This window comes from Antechinus flavipes, chromosome 4 (genome assembly GCF_016432865.1).
Source record: "Antechinus flavipes isolate AdamAnt ecotype Samford, QLD, Australia chromosome 4, AdamAnt_v2, whole genome shotgun sequence".
NCBI lineage: Eukaryota > Metazoa > Chordata > Mammalia > Dasyuromorphia > Dasyuridae > Antechinus > Antechinus flavipes.
Window position 1 is genome coordinate 298,825,129 of NC_067401.1, and position 19,527 is coordinate 298,844,655.

A 19,527-nucleotide genomic window follows, 5' to 3' on the forward strand; every position below is an offset into this window, starting at 1 on the left:
TATGACCTCAGACACTTACTAGCTGTGTGACCTTGAGTAAGTCACTTTATCCTGTTTGCCTCAGTTTACTGGAGAAGGAAATGGCAAACCACTCCAAGATCTTTGCCAAGAAAATCCCAAATGAGGTCCCGGAAGAGTCAGACATCACCGAAAATGACTCAACAACAAATGATAATTAAGAAAAAGAATAGAAAATCTGGGCCAGTAAGGAGCTGGTTTAGGAGAATGCCAGCTCACTATAATAATCAGTGTGATCCTTCAAGAGACACAGGAAATGTGCCTTACAACACACCAGCTGAGAAGTAATGAAGGAAATGGACTGAACTAAATTTGAGCTATTCTGACATTACTCAAAGGAAGCCAGCTTTCCCCACTCCCCACCCTACATAAGCATCATAATGGTGTTTTATGACTTAATGAGACTTCTTTAGAATGTAGACTTTCCCATCAAGTTGGCCTTAATAAAGACCAGGCTCTTTTCCAAGGTAAGATTACAAAATTCTTTGAGTTGGATTTCACTCCATTTTGACCCAGCTTATAATTTTATAGTTATAAAACAGTAGGGAGGAAGCATGGTACCAGTAGAAGGAACACTTGGCTTTATCAGAGGATTTGAATTTAAGCTCTGACTTTGGGCAGAACATTTAAATCTGGGTCTCAGTTTCCTCATGTGAGAAGTGAAGGGGTAGTCAAGGAATCGAGATTATCGATAAAAGGATTTTCTCTGTGTGTGTGTGTGTGTGTGTGTGTGTGTGTGTGTGTGTGTGTGATGAAGCACCCTTTGGCACTTTGGTGAAGTCTATGGATTCCCTTCTCTAAATAGTATTTTTAAATAATTGAAGGAAATGATACATTTCAGTTAGCTGTTAGCGAAAATTAAAGTGTAATTTTTTTCTTGCCAAGTTCACCCAACCACAATATCTATCGATAGGGGTTCACAGACCCCAGATTAGATTCCCTATTTTAAATGATCTCTAAGATTTCTTCCAGTTCTACCATAAGATCCTATGATCTTAGAATTTTCCTTAGAGTCACTGCAATATTTTGACAATTTTGTTTACTTATTCTTAAGACATTTACAATAAGAAAAAAATTTATTTGCAAAGGGACATTTTAGGTTAGTAAATATCCAGGGTATCTTTCTGATAGAGGGCAGCTTCTACATTTGTCTTAGTTTTTCTCATTAGTCTGCTTGTCAACACAAAGGATGACATGGGTCTGTCATCAAGATATAGCTACCACTAGCCATTTGGTTTTATTACTTTGATCAACATACATGAGGAAACCATTTTGGTCAATTTCTATACATGGCTGTTAAATTCCTTTGTAAGTGACACAATCTTTACTAAGCACCCAATGGAACCTAACCTAACTTGCTTTCTAGGTTGTGAGGACTGAGATAAGCAAAAATATAGATGAAAGGACAGATCTTTTGAACTAAAAAATCTTTCAAAGATTATCAAAATCATTCTTTGTGAATATGAAGAACATTAACTATTTAAATTCAAACAGTATTTTTGCAAAGAAAATACCCCAGGATTTCAAAGTTAGAATGGGTTTTAGGAATGACCTAGTTTCTTACTGTGGAAAGTTTTGTATGAAAGTATAATTTTGGAGACAAAAGAGCCAACTTTGAATCTTGGCTTTGTTACTTAATACTTATGTGACCACGGGCAAGTCTCAACAGCTCTTGAATCATTAGTTTCCTTACAGTTTCACAAGATGGCTTCTAAGGTCTATACTTTTTTAATGCATTAATTTCATGGAGAATATAGAAGAAAACCCATGATTTTCTTGATACGGAGCATTCCATATGTGGGGGGAACTTCTAGTTTGGCACCTTCATGGCAAATTTACCATCTTAGCATTGTTGAGAAGTTAAGTATCCAGGGTCCTTCCAGCATCAGCACTAGAACCCAGGGTCTTGTAACTTTAAATCTAAAATATTTTCCACCATGCTTCCAGTAGAATATGGATGAGCTTATCTTACTTTAATTTGAATGAGAGCTGGATAATTTGTGTCAGGAATTATTTTTTAAAATAGGTGTTTTATGAATGAAATAAACTAAAACTAATTTTCACATTTTGTTACATTTTATATCAGTAACTGCTAATAAATTAAAAGTTGTAAAAACTCACAAAATATATTATGAGCATCTTCTTTCCTAAGTCCATATTAGCAGCAAAGGGCTATAAATGAAATCAACATTTTCCCTCATTGGGTTGGCTTTCAGCATGCAGAGATACCTTTGACTATATTTCTGAGTGCTAAAAAGATGTCTAAAATTACTAATAATTTGCATCTTACATTTTGAATGACTTCTGAAGTCTGACAATGCTGTCCCTTCTGCTTTGCTTTTCTCTCCATACTCCTCTTCTTTTTTCCTCATGTTCCTCTTTCATCCCCCCTTCTAATTTTTACTATTTTTTCCCCTACTCTGTAAAGCATTTTAGTGAATCTCCTTATATCTCTAGTTTTCAATTTAGGAAAGGCTTTCTAGAACTGGAAAAATTTGGAGAGGATTCTTAACTTGGGGTCTGTGAATCTGGATTTTTTTTTTTTTTTTTGTATTTCAAAATACTTGGATTCTTCTGTCATGCTATGTATGTATTTTATTTTAGACATTTAAAACCTGTTTCTGCAAAGTAGTCCATAGGCTTTACCACACTGTCAATGGAGTCCATGAAATGAAAAAAGTAGGAACTCCTAGATGCTCAGACTTTAGAAGGTGGGAGATCTGTAGACCTTAGCCCACGTGGAGGATGGGGGTGAATTTCCAACACCTCATGTTAGGAAGGCATCTTGTTTGCTAAAATATCATGTGCATTCACAAAGAACCTTCTCTCGTGTATGGTTCACGTATACTAATATAACTACTTCTGTAATGTTTATGGATACATTGATCTGCTGAACTCAGAATAAACCTTAAATCCGAGAAGAAACAGCATTGATAAGTTTTAAACATAAAACAAAATTAAGAAAGTCAACATTCTTTGCTTTCCTTCCCCTCCCCTCTTTCTCTATTCTCTCTTCCCCGTTCCCTCTTCCTTCTCTGTCCTGCTTTCCCCTCTCCTCTTCTCCCTTTCCCTGCTCTTCCCTCTCCTCCTTCGATTTCCCTTTTCCCTCCTCACTCTTCTTCTCCTCCCCTGCCCTCTCTCTCTCCTCCCTTCTCTCCTCCTTCCCCCCCTCCCCTGCCCTCCCTCTTCTCCTCCTATATCCCCTCCCCTCCCAGATCCCCGGTAACTACTGGTTGACACACCCTACGTGAGAACAGCGTGGAAACAATCCCGTGGGCGGGGCTTCCCGGCTCTCCTCGGCTCTCTCCCCCGCTCGCCCGCCCGCCCGCTCCGCTCTGCCCCGCTCGGCTCCGGAGGAGCCCTCCCCGGCGTTCCTCCCAGGCTGTCACCCGGCTCACTTTGTTCTCCGCCTTTGTCCTCGTCTACGCCAGCAGGTGGAGCAGCCGCGAACCTTTCTGAGCCCATTCAGGGGAAGGGAGCCCATCTTGCTCTCTCCCGGAGCAGGAGCTGGAGGAGGAGGAGGGTCAGAGCTCAGCGTGCAGCCAATCGGGGCCCACGCTGCTAGTTAACCGAGCAGAATGGGCTGTAGTTGAGTGAAATAGGAAAGCTGCAAAAACACTGTGGAGTTGTTTCCCGGTGTAAATAAAAAAAAGAAGACGACGACGACGACGAGGAGGAGGGAAAGACAACAAAAAGTTTCCCAAGTCGCCGCCGCCCGCCGTTGGCCCGGGGCCGGTGCTGGAGCGGGGGCTTCGCCCAGCCTGAACACGTTGGACTTGGTTGTGCTGCAAGAACACCCCATTCCTATTGTTTGTGTGGGGTTTCTCTCCCTCTCTCTCAAAATATGGCAAAGGTTCAGGTGAACAATGTAGTAGTGCTGGACAATCCTTCTCCTTTCTACAACCCGTTTCAGTTCGAAATCACGTTTGAGTGCATAGAGGATTTGTCGGAAGGTGAGTAGGTCGGGTCCCGCCAGGGGGGCTTCAGCCCAGGGCGCTCAGGGGCAGGTTTTTCTACGCGAAAACTTTCCCAAGGCCTGGTGGATTTTTTCTTCTCTCCCTCCACTCTTTCCCAGTTTTATTCTCCGCTGCATCTAAGGGAGAGAGGGAGGGAAGCGAGGAGGAGGAGGAGGAGGAGGATGGGCTGCTGTTCCCGCTGCTGCAGACCTGCAGCTCCGGAGGGGCCGGCGGGGCTTTGGCCAGGGCGCGCGGCTGCTGTTTCTGACCCTGCTGCCGCTGGAGGGAAACTTGAAGCCGGTGCGTTTTGCTATTGTGTCCTTCACCCCAGTGGGGAGACCGAGTAGGAGAGAGAGGAAGCCGCCCCAGATCCCCAGTGCTGCCTTTTTGCAAAGCCGGGCTGAAGTTGCAAGTAACTTGTTTGAGTGGTGGTAGCCATGTTGTCAGCTTTGTCTGGGTGTGGGAGAAGGGTTAACGGGAGGAGAGAGGAGCCCTGAGGCCACCCCCCGTGAGCCTCTGGACCCCTCGCTTGCTCCAAGACAAGGAGTTGGCTTGACCGAGAAACCAATGCGGAGAAACCAGCGACGGGAGAGGGTACGAGCCCTCCTATTTGCATGGCGTGGGACTTGGGGGGTGGGGGGGAAGGTAGTGGAGATGAGATTTTTTTAAAAAGAGCTGAGTCTGGTGTGTGCGCGTGTCTGTGCTCGCCGGAGAGTTCGAAAACGGAGCCATCTTTTACCCAAAGAGTGGAAATTGAGCTCCGAGCCCCTGGCGTCGCTAGCTCCACCGCTTGCAACCCCCCGCTTGCTTTAAGTGCCTGTAACTCTTAACACCTGCCCACCTCCCCGACTCCCACTTGGAAAGGCCAGAACTCCTTTTAAAGTTGCACTACTTTATTCCCGGAGACCCTTGTTCCTCCTAGCCTAATTAAACCGGCAGGAAAAGCCGGGGCAAGCTTTTCAGCCCTCCTCCGGCTTCCTGAATCAAGTGGGGAGGCGGGTACAGACTCAGGCATCCACACACTCCTTCTTTCGGAGCTCTTACACCCGCCCCCCGCCCCTACCAACCCCGGGAGAGGGCAGGGTGCCAAGCTGCCTTCCCCAGGGACTCTGACAACTGCAAATAATTTTTGAGAGACTCTAGAGGAAATCACTTCCAAGCAGCCTTGGCTACAAGGAGAATGTCCAGGGACAAGAGGGGTTCCAGGATGCTAATGAAAAGTTCTTTGCAAACGTTGAAGCGCTATCAAGGCTAACTATTATTACTTCTAACTCTGGAAATTAAAAAAAAATAGCTTTAGGAGAAAACATTTTCTTGTGTGTTTCAGAGGGTAAAAAAATGAACACAACTGACATAAATGAATAAAATATGTTAAATATAGGACCTTAATGTTTGGGCTTGAAAGAAGATCTGTTAAGAACCTAGTTAAAAGCGGTAGAGCTTTCACAGTTGGTATCTGGGGTGCCAGTAAGCTCAGGGACTTGTTTAACATGCTATTAAGATAAGCCCCTTTCAACAAATGAAAAATGAAAATTGTACTTAGACACATATTAAGAAAAAGAAATAAGGGGAAGGGGAAGGTTTTAAGTACTAAACTAAGATCATAGAATTTAGAGGCCGAAGGGATCCCTAAAAATTTTCATTTAATTCAGTGTACTCGATTTACAAATCAAGAAGCTGAAACCAGAGAGGTTAAGTGACTTATTCAAGGTCATGATAGTAAACTTATATTTTAAAGACTTAAACATTTTATTTTTGAAAGATGAAAATTTCATAATCTTTATTTTCATCTGTATGGCATATAGAATAAATGAATTTCAGATAGAATAAACTTTATCTCAGGATTTATTATTATTTTTTTTAAGTTCTCTTGAATTTTGTGAAATCTTCAGTTTACAAAATGTAAAATTTGTCCCTGATGCTACTGTATTGTAGGTGCTAAATTTTAATTGGGAATTATTTTGAATTTCTCATATGGACAGCTGTCAAATAAACTTCATAAAGTATCTTTTCTTGATTATTAACTGCCATTTCCTGGTGTTTTTAAACTAGTTTTAGTCTTTGTGCACAGCTGTTTGAACTTAGATCAAGAAATGGACCAAGTTTTAAGTTAACACAGGTAAAATAAAATAAAGCTAAATAATAGCAAAATACAGGATTACATTTCTATTTTCTCATTATTTGAAAGCACCTTGTTCATTTTAGACAGCTGTAGCCTCTTAGCCACCTTAAGCATTAAATGAATAGATTAAACAAAAGTAGGGGAAATAAGTGTTACTTACTAATTCACTATGAGTTCCCCAAGTCATAAATATATTTTTGGGAGTGCTTTCTATTTTAGGTCTCAAAGCTAATAAGAAATAAAAGAGCTCAGGATATGGGTGAAAAGCCTTTCTTGGTCCATGGTTTTAAATTGAATAGTGAAAGTGCTGCTCTATGACAGAGGCAAAGCTACATTTTAACTATTAATTGACATCCATTCACAAACCAGTTATAGTATTGGGATTTGCAGAGTTGAGTGTCAAAAGATATACCAACTATCACTTAAGATGTATCATTTCCCTGAATAACATTTGAGCCGAGTCATAACCACCAACTACCTCCTACCCCCAAGGTACCAAGGAGTTTTTTTGAAAAAATGGTCCACTTGAGTGTTTCACCTAAGGCCAAGTAGTTTAAAGGAATTGAGTGTATTCAACGGGTACTTTTAATAATGTGAGTTCCACATTGGGGCCAGTACAATCTGATTCACTTTTTATTCTGTGTTTAACAACCTCAAAAAAATTTTTATTATTGTTTTTTAAAGTTTTTCTTTTAAAGTAAGTTATAATTATCAGCTGTTATGGGATGCTGTGAGAGTGGATCCAGGGATAGGTCGATGGGCCTGCAGTCAAGAAAATCTGAATTCAAATGTGGCCTCAGACATTCAGCCATATGACACTGAGCAAATCACTCAACTGTAAAAATGGGGACCATAAAAGCTCCTATCTCTCACCCTTGTTGTGAGGATCAAAAGAGAGAACATTTGTCAAATACAGTATCTGGCACAAAGTGAGTGTTTTAATAAATGCCTGTTTAAAAAAAACAGTAGCTATATTTTAAACATGTATTCCTACAATCATAGGATTTATAGCTAAAAGGACCTTAGACACCATCCAATCTAAGCCCTACATTTTCTAGATGAGGAAATTGAAGCCCAAAGAAGCTAAATGACTTGGGCAAGAGCATACATAGATTAAAATTTGAATTGGGTCCTCTTACTCCAACCCTACTTCTAGGTCTTCTACATTTGGATGCAACACCTAATGTTATAGGTGGACAGTCTTTTTGGGCATGATAGAATACAGTTCCAGAACAATGGCCTGGACAAGCCTTTTGAATATTCTGACCAAATAAAAGAGTGTTAGTAAAGGGGGTGGGTAACTCAAGAAGTAAGGAAAGGGAACATGGCAGTAGTTAGTAGACTTTGGACCCAAAAAAATCTTCCCTCATGCATTTTTGTGTTCTATAGATTGTTACTATATTGATATGGTTCTCAAAACCAACTGGGAAATATTTCCTACAAATAAAACATCCGATTGAAAACTTTTAAAAACAAATACAAATAATGAAAATAAAACCACTATTCAGAATACAAAGGTAAAGTGAAATAAATGATTTTTCTTAAAGATAAATTATTTAAGAAGCTATTTCATAAATTCAAATATATTCCTTGTTTAACTCAACAGAAACAGCAAATATCTAAACAGGCATGTAAATTCACATACAACACAAATCTCCAATCAATGAATATTCCATTTGATAATTGAGGTTTTCTTCAGTTCTACACAAAACCAAGGAGAAGAGATATGTTCTTAGCTCTACTATATTCCTTTCTCCTATACTGAACCCATGTTCTCTTGTGGTTCATTTCCCCCATTTAGATGCAGTAGTTATTATGCTACCTAATAATACAGGTGGATAGCCACAAAAATCTATTTGAGCCAAGATAATATAAATTTGCTACGAAACTGTTAGTGCTGCTAGCCCTTTGTCTATTATGTTATTTTATACACATGTTTAACATTTTTAAAAATCTTCATTATTACAAGAATACTTATGTGGATGTATCATGTGCTTATCTGAGAAAAAAGAAATAGAAAATTGACTGTATTAAAGTAAGGAAATTTCATTACACAAAGAAGAATGGAGTTTTCTAAAACATGTCAAAGGAAAAAGAGCCGTTCAACCAGCTAGATCCCTGCTATTAATATGAATCATCATCAATAAATGTTTGTGTATATAGCAGTGTGCCTTGAATGCTCAATAAATGTTTGTTAAATGAATCAATCCCTCAAGAATATTTCAGTGTAGTTGAGAAGATGAGACATTGTCTAAATAAGTAGTAGAGACAGTGCCAGTGGGGTTGGTTATCCCAAATAAGCATGTCCCATTGAGCTCCACCCACACAAACATGCCTCATTTCTTAGGATTTATTATTTTGACACAAAGGATAAATTTTACCTATAGAGTGTTAAAAGAAAACATTAATTGTACCAATAGGTTGGTTGAGATAAATGGTTCCTTAGTAGAGTTTTCTAGTAAGCTTCTCTGGAGCAGGCAGGAGTCATTTTTAAAAGTCCTTATCTTTTCAGTGTGCACAGTAGGCAATTAATGTTTGTTGAGTGAATGAATAAAGGCAAAGATAGTTTATTAGAGCTGAAGTGGACAGCTGCCAAATTATTGGTATGGAAAATATAAAAGTTGGTTGATGTTTGTTTTGCTGAATTGCCATTTCCCCCCTTTCTTTTTTTACTCTTTGTCTTAAGGATTGACTCTCTTAAGTGAGAAATTTTTTAGGAGGAGCAGGGGATGGAGAGGATTAGGTTCCCCAGGAAACTAAGAATCCTTTTTGGATCTTCTTCTATGGTGAGGTGGATTTAGGGACAACAGATATAAACCAGTGGATATTAAAGGGGGTATTGGAATTAATCAGTGTTATAATCTTGAGTGTAAAATAATGTGTATTGGTCTTTAACTCTAGACTTGGAATGGAAAATTATCTATGTGGGTTCAGCAGAAAGTGAAGAATACGACCAAGTTTTAGACTCTGTTTTAGTGGGCCCTGTTCCTGCAGGAAGGCATATGTTTGTATTTCAGGTAAGATTACTGTTAAATGTTTGTACCAATAAGTTACTGGAAAGTCTATTTTGTATTTGTAAAATCTTTCACTTTTAACACAATACTTCCATAAATAATAACTAAAAATAATAGCTAACATTTTTGTAGCACTTATTATGTGCCAAGCACTTTGCTAAGTGCTTTAGAATTGTTATCTCATTTGCACTGCAAGATAGATTCTATTATTCCCATTTTATAGATGGGGAAACTGAGACAAACAGGCTATGTCTGCTTTTGCCTGAGACTACAAAATACTTGACTTTTATTATGGAGGAATGTTTTTAGAAGTTACCCTCCTGTTGTATTACAGAACCTTTGTGTCAGTTAAAAAGGCACCAATGAAGAATATTCTTATTAAGTGTGATTGATTTACACCAGAAACAAAAATATGCACATTGTTATATTATCAACTTGAAAATGACAAAAAGTTAGAACAGTTTATGGAATAATCCTTAGATGATGCTTATTGACCACCACTAACTTTCTGCTGACCTTACTTTAAGCATCATTAACATATATTAAGTCTTATTGGGAATGGCAAGAGTTATATTATATATATGATGGACTTTGATAGAGGTTTTTTAATTTTAAAATAAGGTATGTAGCAAAGTATATAGGTCTTGTTGGGCTGTGGAAAGTAGAAGAGGTGTGAGACTGTACATCAAGCAAATAACTTTTGAGGGGCCTTATATTCAAGTTTCCTAGCACATCTTCTCATTGTTCTTTTTAACCATCCCCAATTCTATCAGCACTAGGAATAATCACTTTACTAGTATTTAATTTTTGTGAGCTGAGAATACCACATATTGGTCTTTGCTAATCACTTACTGGCATCAACCAATCTTCCCTCTAACTGACACAGGACCATGTTTTTGAATGGTTAACACCTTCAGTTATTTTTCAACATTGAACAGAGGCAGGAAAAAAAGCCACATATGGTGAATGAGTTCTTCTGTATTCCTATTCAAAAATAAGTCACACCCTCTGACTTAGCACTTCCTTTGCATAAATACTTGCTTTGACCTATGACAGTTTAACCAGGCAGAACAATTCAGTCAGCTCTCAATTATCCCGAGCAGTAGAGGGGAATAGTAGTGTGAAATTCTCAAAGTAAAACCAAATAAGAGATTTTTAACACTTGACTTTATATCTTGATGTCTCTTAACAAATTGTGCAAACTCCAGGCATAAATTAGTATTTTGAATCTTTAATTTAGAAGAATATGAAGATTTTTTTCTTCACCATTCTTTATACTAGTCTTCCCCTTACATTGCCCACCCCTCCTCACTTCTTCACAGATGGATGGCATTATAATACATATGGTAGGTGGTGTTGTGAAAGGGCAGCCGAGAAAGAATTATGAAAACCTCAACAAATACATGAATAGAAAAAGGTGATTCCATTAAAGGGGGAAGTATTTGTCCTATTTCCTATGATTTAAAGATTTTCCTAAGACTGCGTGGGCAGTTGGAACTTACTTTGATAGAATCTTTAAATACCTGGAAAGCTATTTTCTTTCTTTTTCAGCTTTGCAAAGTCCTCCCTGAAGTTTTTATTTGTCAAGAAGTAGAATTAGCTCTGATCCATGAAGTGAGCCATGTAGTCTATAGAGGATTCGTGATTTGGCAAAGACTGCCTCTGACCCATGCTAAAATAGGAAGCTACCTATTGCTTTTTCTATTTTATTTTAAAGTAATAAATAGTTTGTTAGACTATGCAATCATGTATTAATGTAAGGATGCATAAATAATTGTTGATGATTTTTGCTTTGTGAGTTCAACAAAATTGAAACTTTTCTTTTGTATTTTAGAATAGGGAAAAGAACTAGGCCTTTGAGTTTATTGATAGAGCAAAATCCTAGGTGAGGAAATACATGTTTATTGGCACTTTCTTGGCAGTGAATAGTCTTAGCATAGTCTGTGGCATGTAATAAGTATTTGATAAATGCTTCTTGGCTTGACTGGAGAGTTCACCAGGAACCTGAAACGTTAGGTAACTTGTTATTTGTCAGTTTGTGTCAAAGGCATGTTTTGAATCCAGGTGTTTCTAGCTTAAGGGATGGTTCTCTGTCCAGTATTGCTACAAGAGTAAAATGGCACTAAGAATTTTGGGATGCACTGTGCTATTAAAGACACCCTCAAGTTATGACTTGAGTGCTTCAGGAATGACAAATGTATCTGAAAACTTAGATTTTTAGAATGTGGAGCTGAAAAGAATAGATAATTAGATCATGTTTTAAATTTGTGCATTTAACAAACTCACCAATATATTAACTTAGATGTTTTAATGACAGGGTAAAGTCAGAATTTTCCCAGTAGAGGTCAGCTTCAGGAGTACTTTTGATTTTCTATCACTTCTTGGTTTGCTAGCATATACTTAAGGGATTTTTTTTTAAATTTTCTTTAAAAATATGAGACAACTGAGCACTGCGGAAAGAGCCCTAGACTTAGAGTAAGGAGACCTGGGGTCCTAATCCTGATTTGCCATGATCATGATATGACCCTGACCAGGTCACTTGTCTCTGGGCTTTGGTCTCTTTCCTTTAAAATGAAGCGATTGTTTTAAATGATTTCTGAGACCCCTTCCAGATTGAAGAGTCTTTCATTTAAAGTGGTTGGCAAGAAGATCAAACATTTGGCCAATGATACCTGGAGTAAAATGTCTCAAGACCCCTAAATAAACCATACATAGACATGTGCATTCTGACTAACCAAAGAGACTACAGCTCTTCCAACCAGCCATATCCAATCTAAATATCCAAATGCATTCTGTAGGAAGGTCCAGAATCAATTTGGTCATGGAAAACAAAAGAGAAGGAAGTGACTTCCCTGTTCACAACAGGTTGTCTTCCTTTACTGTCCCTACTCCCAATCAGGTGGGCAATCTTCAAAAACTTCCCCAAGTCAGCCTACTTGAATAGTTGAACTTCCAGGTCAAAAGGAGGCCATCTCCCCTTCCCAATCCTGCTTCAAAATTTCTTCTTTTCAGAAAACTTGTGGAATACACACAAACACATGTGAATACCTGTCCCATTTCTGCTAGGGACTTAAATACCAGGAGTAAATCAGAGAGGCAAGTTTCACTTGTAAAGGAGCACCAGACTGCATATTATTAATAGGGATAGAGGATGGAGGGAGCATGGGAAAATTGGAGAACTCCTAGAGTGAATGGAGCTGAACTACTTTTCTCTTTAGGTCTTGATTTCTTAATCTTCTTTAAAAAAAATAGTTGAGAAGAAGAGTTGAACCTAGATTAAGGTTGCTTAACTTGGGTTCTGTGAACTTGCTTTGAAAAACAAGCTTTATGAATTTAAAAACATTCTGGGGGAAAAATGAGTCCCTGGGTTTCATCAGACTGTCAAATGGGTCTATGACATTAAAAAGGTTAAGGACCCCCAAACTAGATGTTTTCTAAGATACCTTTAGGTTCTAGCATTCAGATTCAATCCAGAGACTTGTTTTGTAGAAACTCAGTAGAGCTCCACTCCTTCTACAGTATAAACTTCTTTAGAGTAAGGGGAATGTATTGATAACTGTATTCTTAGCACACTATGTCTTAAACATAGTCACTTGAGATTTGTTTGTTACTGATGATCAAATTGGAAATGCCCAACAGAGACACAACTGTATATATATATACTGGGTTGCAATAATTGTTGTGACCATAAGATGCTTCTTTATGATCCTGATTGCCTGCTAATTTACTAAACTATATATTCCTCAGTAACACAGAAAATCAAGTTCAGATTTCTTTGTGTGGTGTTCTAGGTCTTCTAAATAAATCGACCCCACCGAACCCATTCAACTCTATTTCTCATTGTCTAGTGTACAGTATACTTTAGACACTAGTCTCTCTATCATCTCCACATATGCTGTACTTATTTCCCTGTCTGGACCTTCTGGGGGACCAACTCTCCCCCTCCCCATCCACTCCCACATTGTCTTCACATGCTTTTTTCCCAGCTTTTTCTATCCAACTCACTTAGCTCTTTGTGAAACATTCCTTTACTAGCCCCAAATTAGTCTTTTATACTGAATTTTTGTGGGTTTGGATATCAGTTTGGCATTTGGATTACATCTTGCTTTGTATTGTTCTTATATGTGTACTTACATATAGTCAAGCTGGGCACAACAGTAGATGCATAATGTGTTTTGGGAATTAATGTGTTAGTCCTTTTTAAAGATGATCCTGAGATATTAGTCCGTTTAATTGCTTTCAGTTTTCTGTCTAGACCAGTAAAAGGATTTCAGGTAGTGGGAGTTGAATGAGAGGATGCTGGGTGATAGAGGAAATTGGTGGGATAAATGATACACAGATGATCAGGGTGTGTTTCTGGATAATCAAATCAATGATTTTGGTAACTTTTATTTTTAGTTGTTCATTTAGCTAATGTAACATAAATCCTTTGGATGTTACCAAATACATTTAAAAACTAAAAAATGGAGGAAGAATGACAACTTACCCTAGATACAATAATGCCTTCAAGGATCCATGAGTACCAGAGGTGCACCACAGGAGGCACATGAACTCCTTCTAGCTATCTGGTTCAAAAATAAACATTTGCCTTCACAGCACGATTGCAAATATATTCTAGATCTTACTGCTCTATCTTCATCTGATGGTGCTCAAGGTAACTAAAATCCTCATCTTGCCTGCAGTTAACCTTTCTTCTCCACCTTCTTTTTTAATCATTCTAGGCCGATGCACCAAATCCAGGACTTATTCCAGATGCAGATGCAGTAGGTGTAACAGTTGTGCTAATTACATGTACCTATCGAGGTCAAGAATTTATTAGAGTTGGCTACTATGTAAATAATGAATATACGGAGACAGAATTAAGGGAAAATCCACCAGTAAAACCAGACTTTTCTAAGGTAAGCAACATTTCAAGCTTATCTTTTAATTAATTTACTTTTACTACATAATTCAAAGGTGACAAAAACTGACTTCTGGAAAGCAGCAATTTATATTACATCATGTGTGTGGCTTTTGAAATAAGTGGGGAACTAAGTAAGAAATGGTTATGAGTCAGATTCTGAAGTTTTGGTGCTAGTTCATAATTGAAGTCTAACTGCATAATTCATGATGACTGTAATTATTATTTTTCCTTATGAAGCTTTGGTAATTAATGTTTGAATATGCTTTTGAGATCCTAAAACAAAGGCAACTATACCTCTCTCTTGGCTCAGCTAACTAAATTAGACCTGTGGCCTTTAGGAGGGCATTTACCTATCCAGCATTTTCATTTCAAAGCTTTTAATAACCTTTCCCTATATTCATAGCATTGTTGCCTGCTAGCAATAATATCTATCTGAAACAGGTGAGGTTGTTAGTTTAAACTGACTTGATAATGCTATGTACCCAAGGGGATAAGTTGATTAATGTTCTTCATAATAAAGAATCCTGAAATAATTGATTTTTGTTTTAGGGGTTCTATGGCTCTAACTACCCCCTTCTTCAAAACTCATGTGTATATGTGCATGTGCTCCCTTCTTTAGATGAGCAATCAAATTCAGTGCATTATGTAAACACACTTAACTATTTTTTTCTCCCAATGATTTTCCTGTTTTGTTTTTACACACTCCAAACAATGTAATTTGATTTATTATTTCATGCAGGGATGAAAATCAGTAGTTTAAATTATAGAAGAAAAATTTATCTAAGAGCCATGACTTTATATTCCAGAGCTCTTAATGAGCAAGTAATTTTTAGAGTATGAGAGATCTTAGAGTATTTAGTTCAACCCCTCTATAAATTTTTTCCCCAGTTTTTTGTTTTGGGATTATATCTGGGAGTTTTGGGGCATTTTAGGCATTCATTACTATACTAGGTCACCTTTTAACAGTTTTGTTGTAATGAGTACCAGATTTGAATTTGGAAACCTGGGTTCAAATTTGAACTCTTCTACTTAATATCTGTGGGACTTTGGGTATATGAATTTCTAAGCCCTGGGATTCTCACCTTTCAATGAAGGGACTGGACTAAATGGTCTCTCTAATATCAAAGTTCTAAGGGCTAACAATTATTACATCTTGGATTTAGAAAAATCAAAAATTTAGGTGAAACAAAGAGCAATGAAGAGAGAATTATGATGTGTATGTATAAGCTGCAATGTTTTACCAGTAATGCATTTATAGGAAATGTTTTTACATAAAACATCATCATGAACATGCATAGATTTAGGGGAGATCAGTTAAAATGAGAAATCATAGATGGACAAGAGTGTGATGCAGTGGAAGGCCTCTGGGGTCAGCGGATCTGGGTTCAAACAGCACATAGATGATTATTGTGTGCTTTAAGCATGTCACAGCCTCTTGAGTCTTGGTTTCCTCATATATTAAATAAAAGGAAATTAATGATTGTGTCATCTGATGACTGTTGAGAGCTACACAACAGGAAGGCCTCTGAAAGGACTCAGGATCCATGTAGATTGGGAAGACATGGAAGGTACCCATACTTTTGAGATAAGTACTTCCCAATATCAGGGACCACAAATGGAGATGGGGATGAAATGACTTTGATCCACTCTTTTTATATCTTCACTTAGTTTTTTCTGGCTCCTGCAACTGCTCATTTCTGCTTCTGGCTTAGAGCTTTGTGAGTATATTGCTGGAGACAAAGAGAAATCATCAAGCAGATCTCTGTTCTGAAGCCTCTTGTAGATTTGAAAAGAATTCTGTCTCAACTGACATTGTATTTAACCTAACCTTATCACCTACAATTGTGGGTTTATTTGTCACAACCTGAAACTATGCATTAGAACTCCATTCTTTTAGATTCATGGTAAAAATCTTAATTATCAAAGTTTTTACTCATATTGTACCTTGAATAAACAGTGCATTTAATAAAATGACCAACCTATATAAAGTTAAAAATATAATGCACTCCCCTATTAAAACTAATTATAAAGGAAAGACAGAGCAAAGTTCTAAAATCCAGAATTTAATAAAGTCTTCCTTTGTGAGGGATGGCTGTTTTTTGTTTGTTTTTTTGAAGAACTAAGAATTATTCTTATTTTTGTATGTGCTTATCCTTTTGGTTTAGGCAAAAGAATGAGGAAATAAGGACCAAGATGAGGAACATTGGGCCTTGAGTCTGATTGAAACAAATTTGTTTAATGTCTTTTGCCTCTTTTTAAAAGAAATTTTACTTTAATTAATCTTAACTATTAACAATTCTTAATTTTTATTTGCTTTTCTTTATTACATAGGTAAGAAAATCTTATGTTTCCCCTCGGTGTGAAAGGACAAAATGATTGTATAAATGAGAGTTGTATCAGTTTTCAAAAAATTGGCTTACCTAGATCTAGCCCAATTGTACTCATTTTAAGAATGAAGAAATTGAAATTCAATGTGTTTAACTTATCTGATGTGTCACACAGGATAGTTAATGGCAGACCTGGGAGAGACTTCCTGTGCTTTTCCTTAATTTACTCTGATGGAATATTATGAAATAAACTGTATTGAGTTTAACTAGTAATATTTTTAGTGAGTATAAATAAAGTGAGGTCGACTATGTGAGCAAACCTGCCAAACCAATCCATAGGAAATACACAGCAATGGAATTCATCCATCTGAATAAAGCAATGTTTTTTCTTTCTCACATTAGTACAGTTATTTACATTAGATAGACAAATTAAGCATTGAACCACGGGCCAGCGCATGTCGAGCATTTGAGACACATATAGGCACATAACAGTCCCTGCCCACAAGGATCTCACATTCTAATGAGGGAAGATAATGAGGAGCTGAAAAGCAGGTGGATAGTGATACGTAACATGTTTTAGAGAGAGCCTGCCTGGAATGGGCATAAAGGCTTGGTTCTGAGTAAGATAAAACCAGAACAGAGGGAACAAGGGTTGGAGTCAGGAGGGAGAAGAATTATCATCATTAGGAGGTGGCTGGGATTTAATGAAATTTAGTTTAATTAGGCCTGGTTCCCAGAAGTATAAGGTAAAGAAAGCCCACCTATCAAATGGACCCATTTTTTTTTTTTAAGAGATGGGTGGGACTTAATGAAATTTAATTTATTTAGTTATATTTATATATATTATTCATGAAAGAAAGCATGCAGTAATGTGGATAAAATGCCTTCTAATCACTAAAAAGGGGGTTCAAGTTTTGTGAACAAGTCTTCATCTTTATCTCAGACGACTTTTACAGTCTCCAAGTTGCAGAGGAGTTGCTAGTCTGTTTCAGACTTCCAACAATTCCCCAAACCTGGTCTATAGGTTAAAGTTTGTATAACTTTCCTTTCCTTTTACAAAGGATGATACAAAAAAATGTACAAGTTTCTCTCCTCCCTCCCCCAAAAAAATGTTCTACTATTTAATGGCTGAGAGACCACTAATGAGAGAGGCAGATGGTGGAACAACATGGAAGTTGCTGATATCATAATTCTAGCTCTGATGTACATATTTTCCTTAATTAACAGCATGAAATTCCAAACTAGGAAGAACATTTTGAAAATTTATCTGCTCTTTATAATTCTAGTACATGTGAATTTAAAGCATTTTAAAAAGATAAGGCAGAGACCATTGCTAGCTTTATTGTCTGCTAATTCTGAATTTAAGAAAGGAAATAGTTTCAACATGACAACATTTATTACCTAAGGAAGCTTGGAAGTGAAGTATTGTAATTGACCTTTTAGAGAGTTGAATGAATAGTGAAATGAAATCACTCTTGAACCTTACAGGTAGTAAGAACTTAATTAATGAACTTAATGAATTCTTAATGGATAGACTACAGAAAAAGTAGTCATTTACTACTCCTGTTTCTAAAAAGTACTAGAACATTACTTTGAGGTTAGATAAAACTTTTGAAAAAAGAAATCTTTCCTTGATCTGCAATATATCTATTTTTATCAGATGATCATTTAACTGAGTTTTAAATTTTTTTCTTTGAAGCTATACTAGTTCTCACATAGCTATTTCACCTATGGAACAGGTAAAATAAAATGGCCTTAATTTCATCATCTGAACCATCTGTGCTCTCCCATGCCTTCTCCCTCAAGTTTTTAAAGTTAATTTTCCTTCCACTTACTCCTATAAATTGCTGAATTCATTACAAAAAACTATTCTTTCTTTCTTTCTTTCTTTTTTTTTAAAATAACTTTTTATTGATAGAATGCATGCCAGGGTAATTTTTTACAGCATTATCCCTTGCATTCACTTCTGTTCCGATTTTTCCCCTCCCTCCACCCCTTCCCCCAGATGGCAAGCAGTCCTTTACATGTTGAACAGGTTGCAAAAACTATTCTTTCTAACCATTTACACCTTTATTTCTTTGCCATGGCCCCTTATCTTTAAAATCTACAATGTTTTACAATTTACCCTGAACAAATATCAAATTTATAACCATAATAATGACTAAGTGCTTTTTAGTTTACATCCATACTATCTATGAACCTTATGTAAGGTATACCTATATTATCTCACTTGATCCTCACAGCTCTGAGGGTAATTATTGTCATCATCGTGATCACTCCTAATTTTTATAAATGAGGAAACTGAGACAGAGGTTGAATGACTTGCCCAGGACTATCTGAGGTGGAATTTGAACTTGGGGTCCTCTGGAGTCCAAGACCAGTGCTTCACTCCCTTCTCCACTTAACTATCTGATTATTTATTAAGAGCTTAATTGCACTGTACTAAGTGATTTAGCCCTTACCATCTAAATTTTCTTTTTCCTTCCTCACTTCTAGCTTCAAAGGAATATTTTGGCATCTAATCCCAGGGTCACAAGATTCCACATTAATTGGGAAGACAATACTGAAAAACTGGAAGATACAGAGAGCAGTAATCCAAATCTACAATCACTTCTTTCAACAGATGCATTGCCTTCAGCATCAAAGGGATGGTCAACATCAGAAAATTCATTAAATGTCATGTTAGAATCCCATATGGACTGCATGTGACTACCTGCCATCCCTTTAGTACATGTTAAGCTATAAAAACAAACAGAACTATTTCCCTGAAATTCCGTAAGTACATAGTCAAGACAAAATGTGAAAAATTTGTTTTAAAAACATCCTGTAGAAAGTTTATAAGAACCAGTATTTGATCAAATTGTGGAATATAAATACAACTATTTTTAAGTAATTCTTTTTTTTCTAATGTGTTATTTTATTTGCTCTAAAACTAATCTGATTAAAGCATATATATTATATTTTCTTCTCCTCTGTAATAACACTCTAAGCACAACAATGGAAAAAAAAATAAAATGACATGAATCTTTTGGATAAGATGAATAAAGCAGACTAGTTTCACCAGCCATTAATAAGAGGTTGGAACAAAGCTTATTTTAACCAAAGTGAAAACAAAGTATATCTTTCTTATTATGTCTGCTTTTCTCACGCCACATAGTAGGTATGATTTTTGGAAGCAAATTTCCAT

General features: G+C 37.1%; 2 protein-coding genes across 2 annotated transcripts in view; one reads left to right on the forward strand and one right to left on the reverse strand.

Moving 5' to 3' along the window:
* MCM9 (minichromosome maintenance 9 homologous recombination repair factor) overlaps window positions 1-19,527 on the reverse strand; it is a 177,201-nt gene that overhangs the window by 100,070 nt on the left and 57,604 nt on the right. The gene's annotated exons all lie outside the window — the stretch shown is intronic.
* Window positions 413-19,414, forward strand: ASF1A (anti-silencing function 1A histone chaperone). Its single transcript, XM_051997628.1, has 5 exons — window positions 413-485; window positions 3,234-3,971; window positions 8,998-9,113; window positions 13,832-14,008; window positions 18,837-19,414. The coding sequence occupies exons 2-5, from the start codon at window positions 3,863-3,865 to the stop codon at window positions 19,047-19,049; spliced, it is 615 nt and encodes a 204-aa protein (XP_051853588.1). The 5' UTR covers window positions 413-485; window positions 3,234-3,862; the 3' UTR covers window positions 19,050-19,414.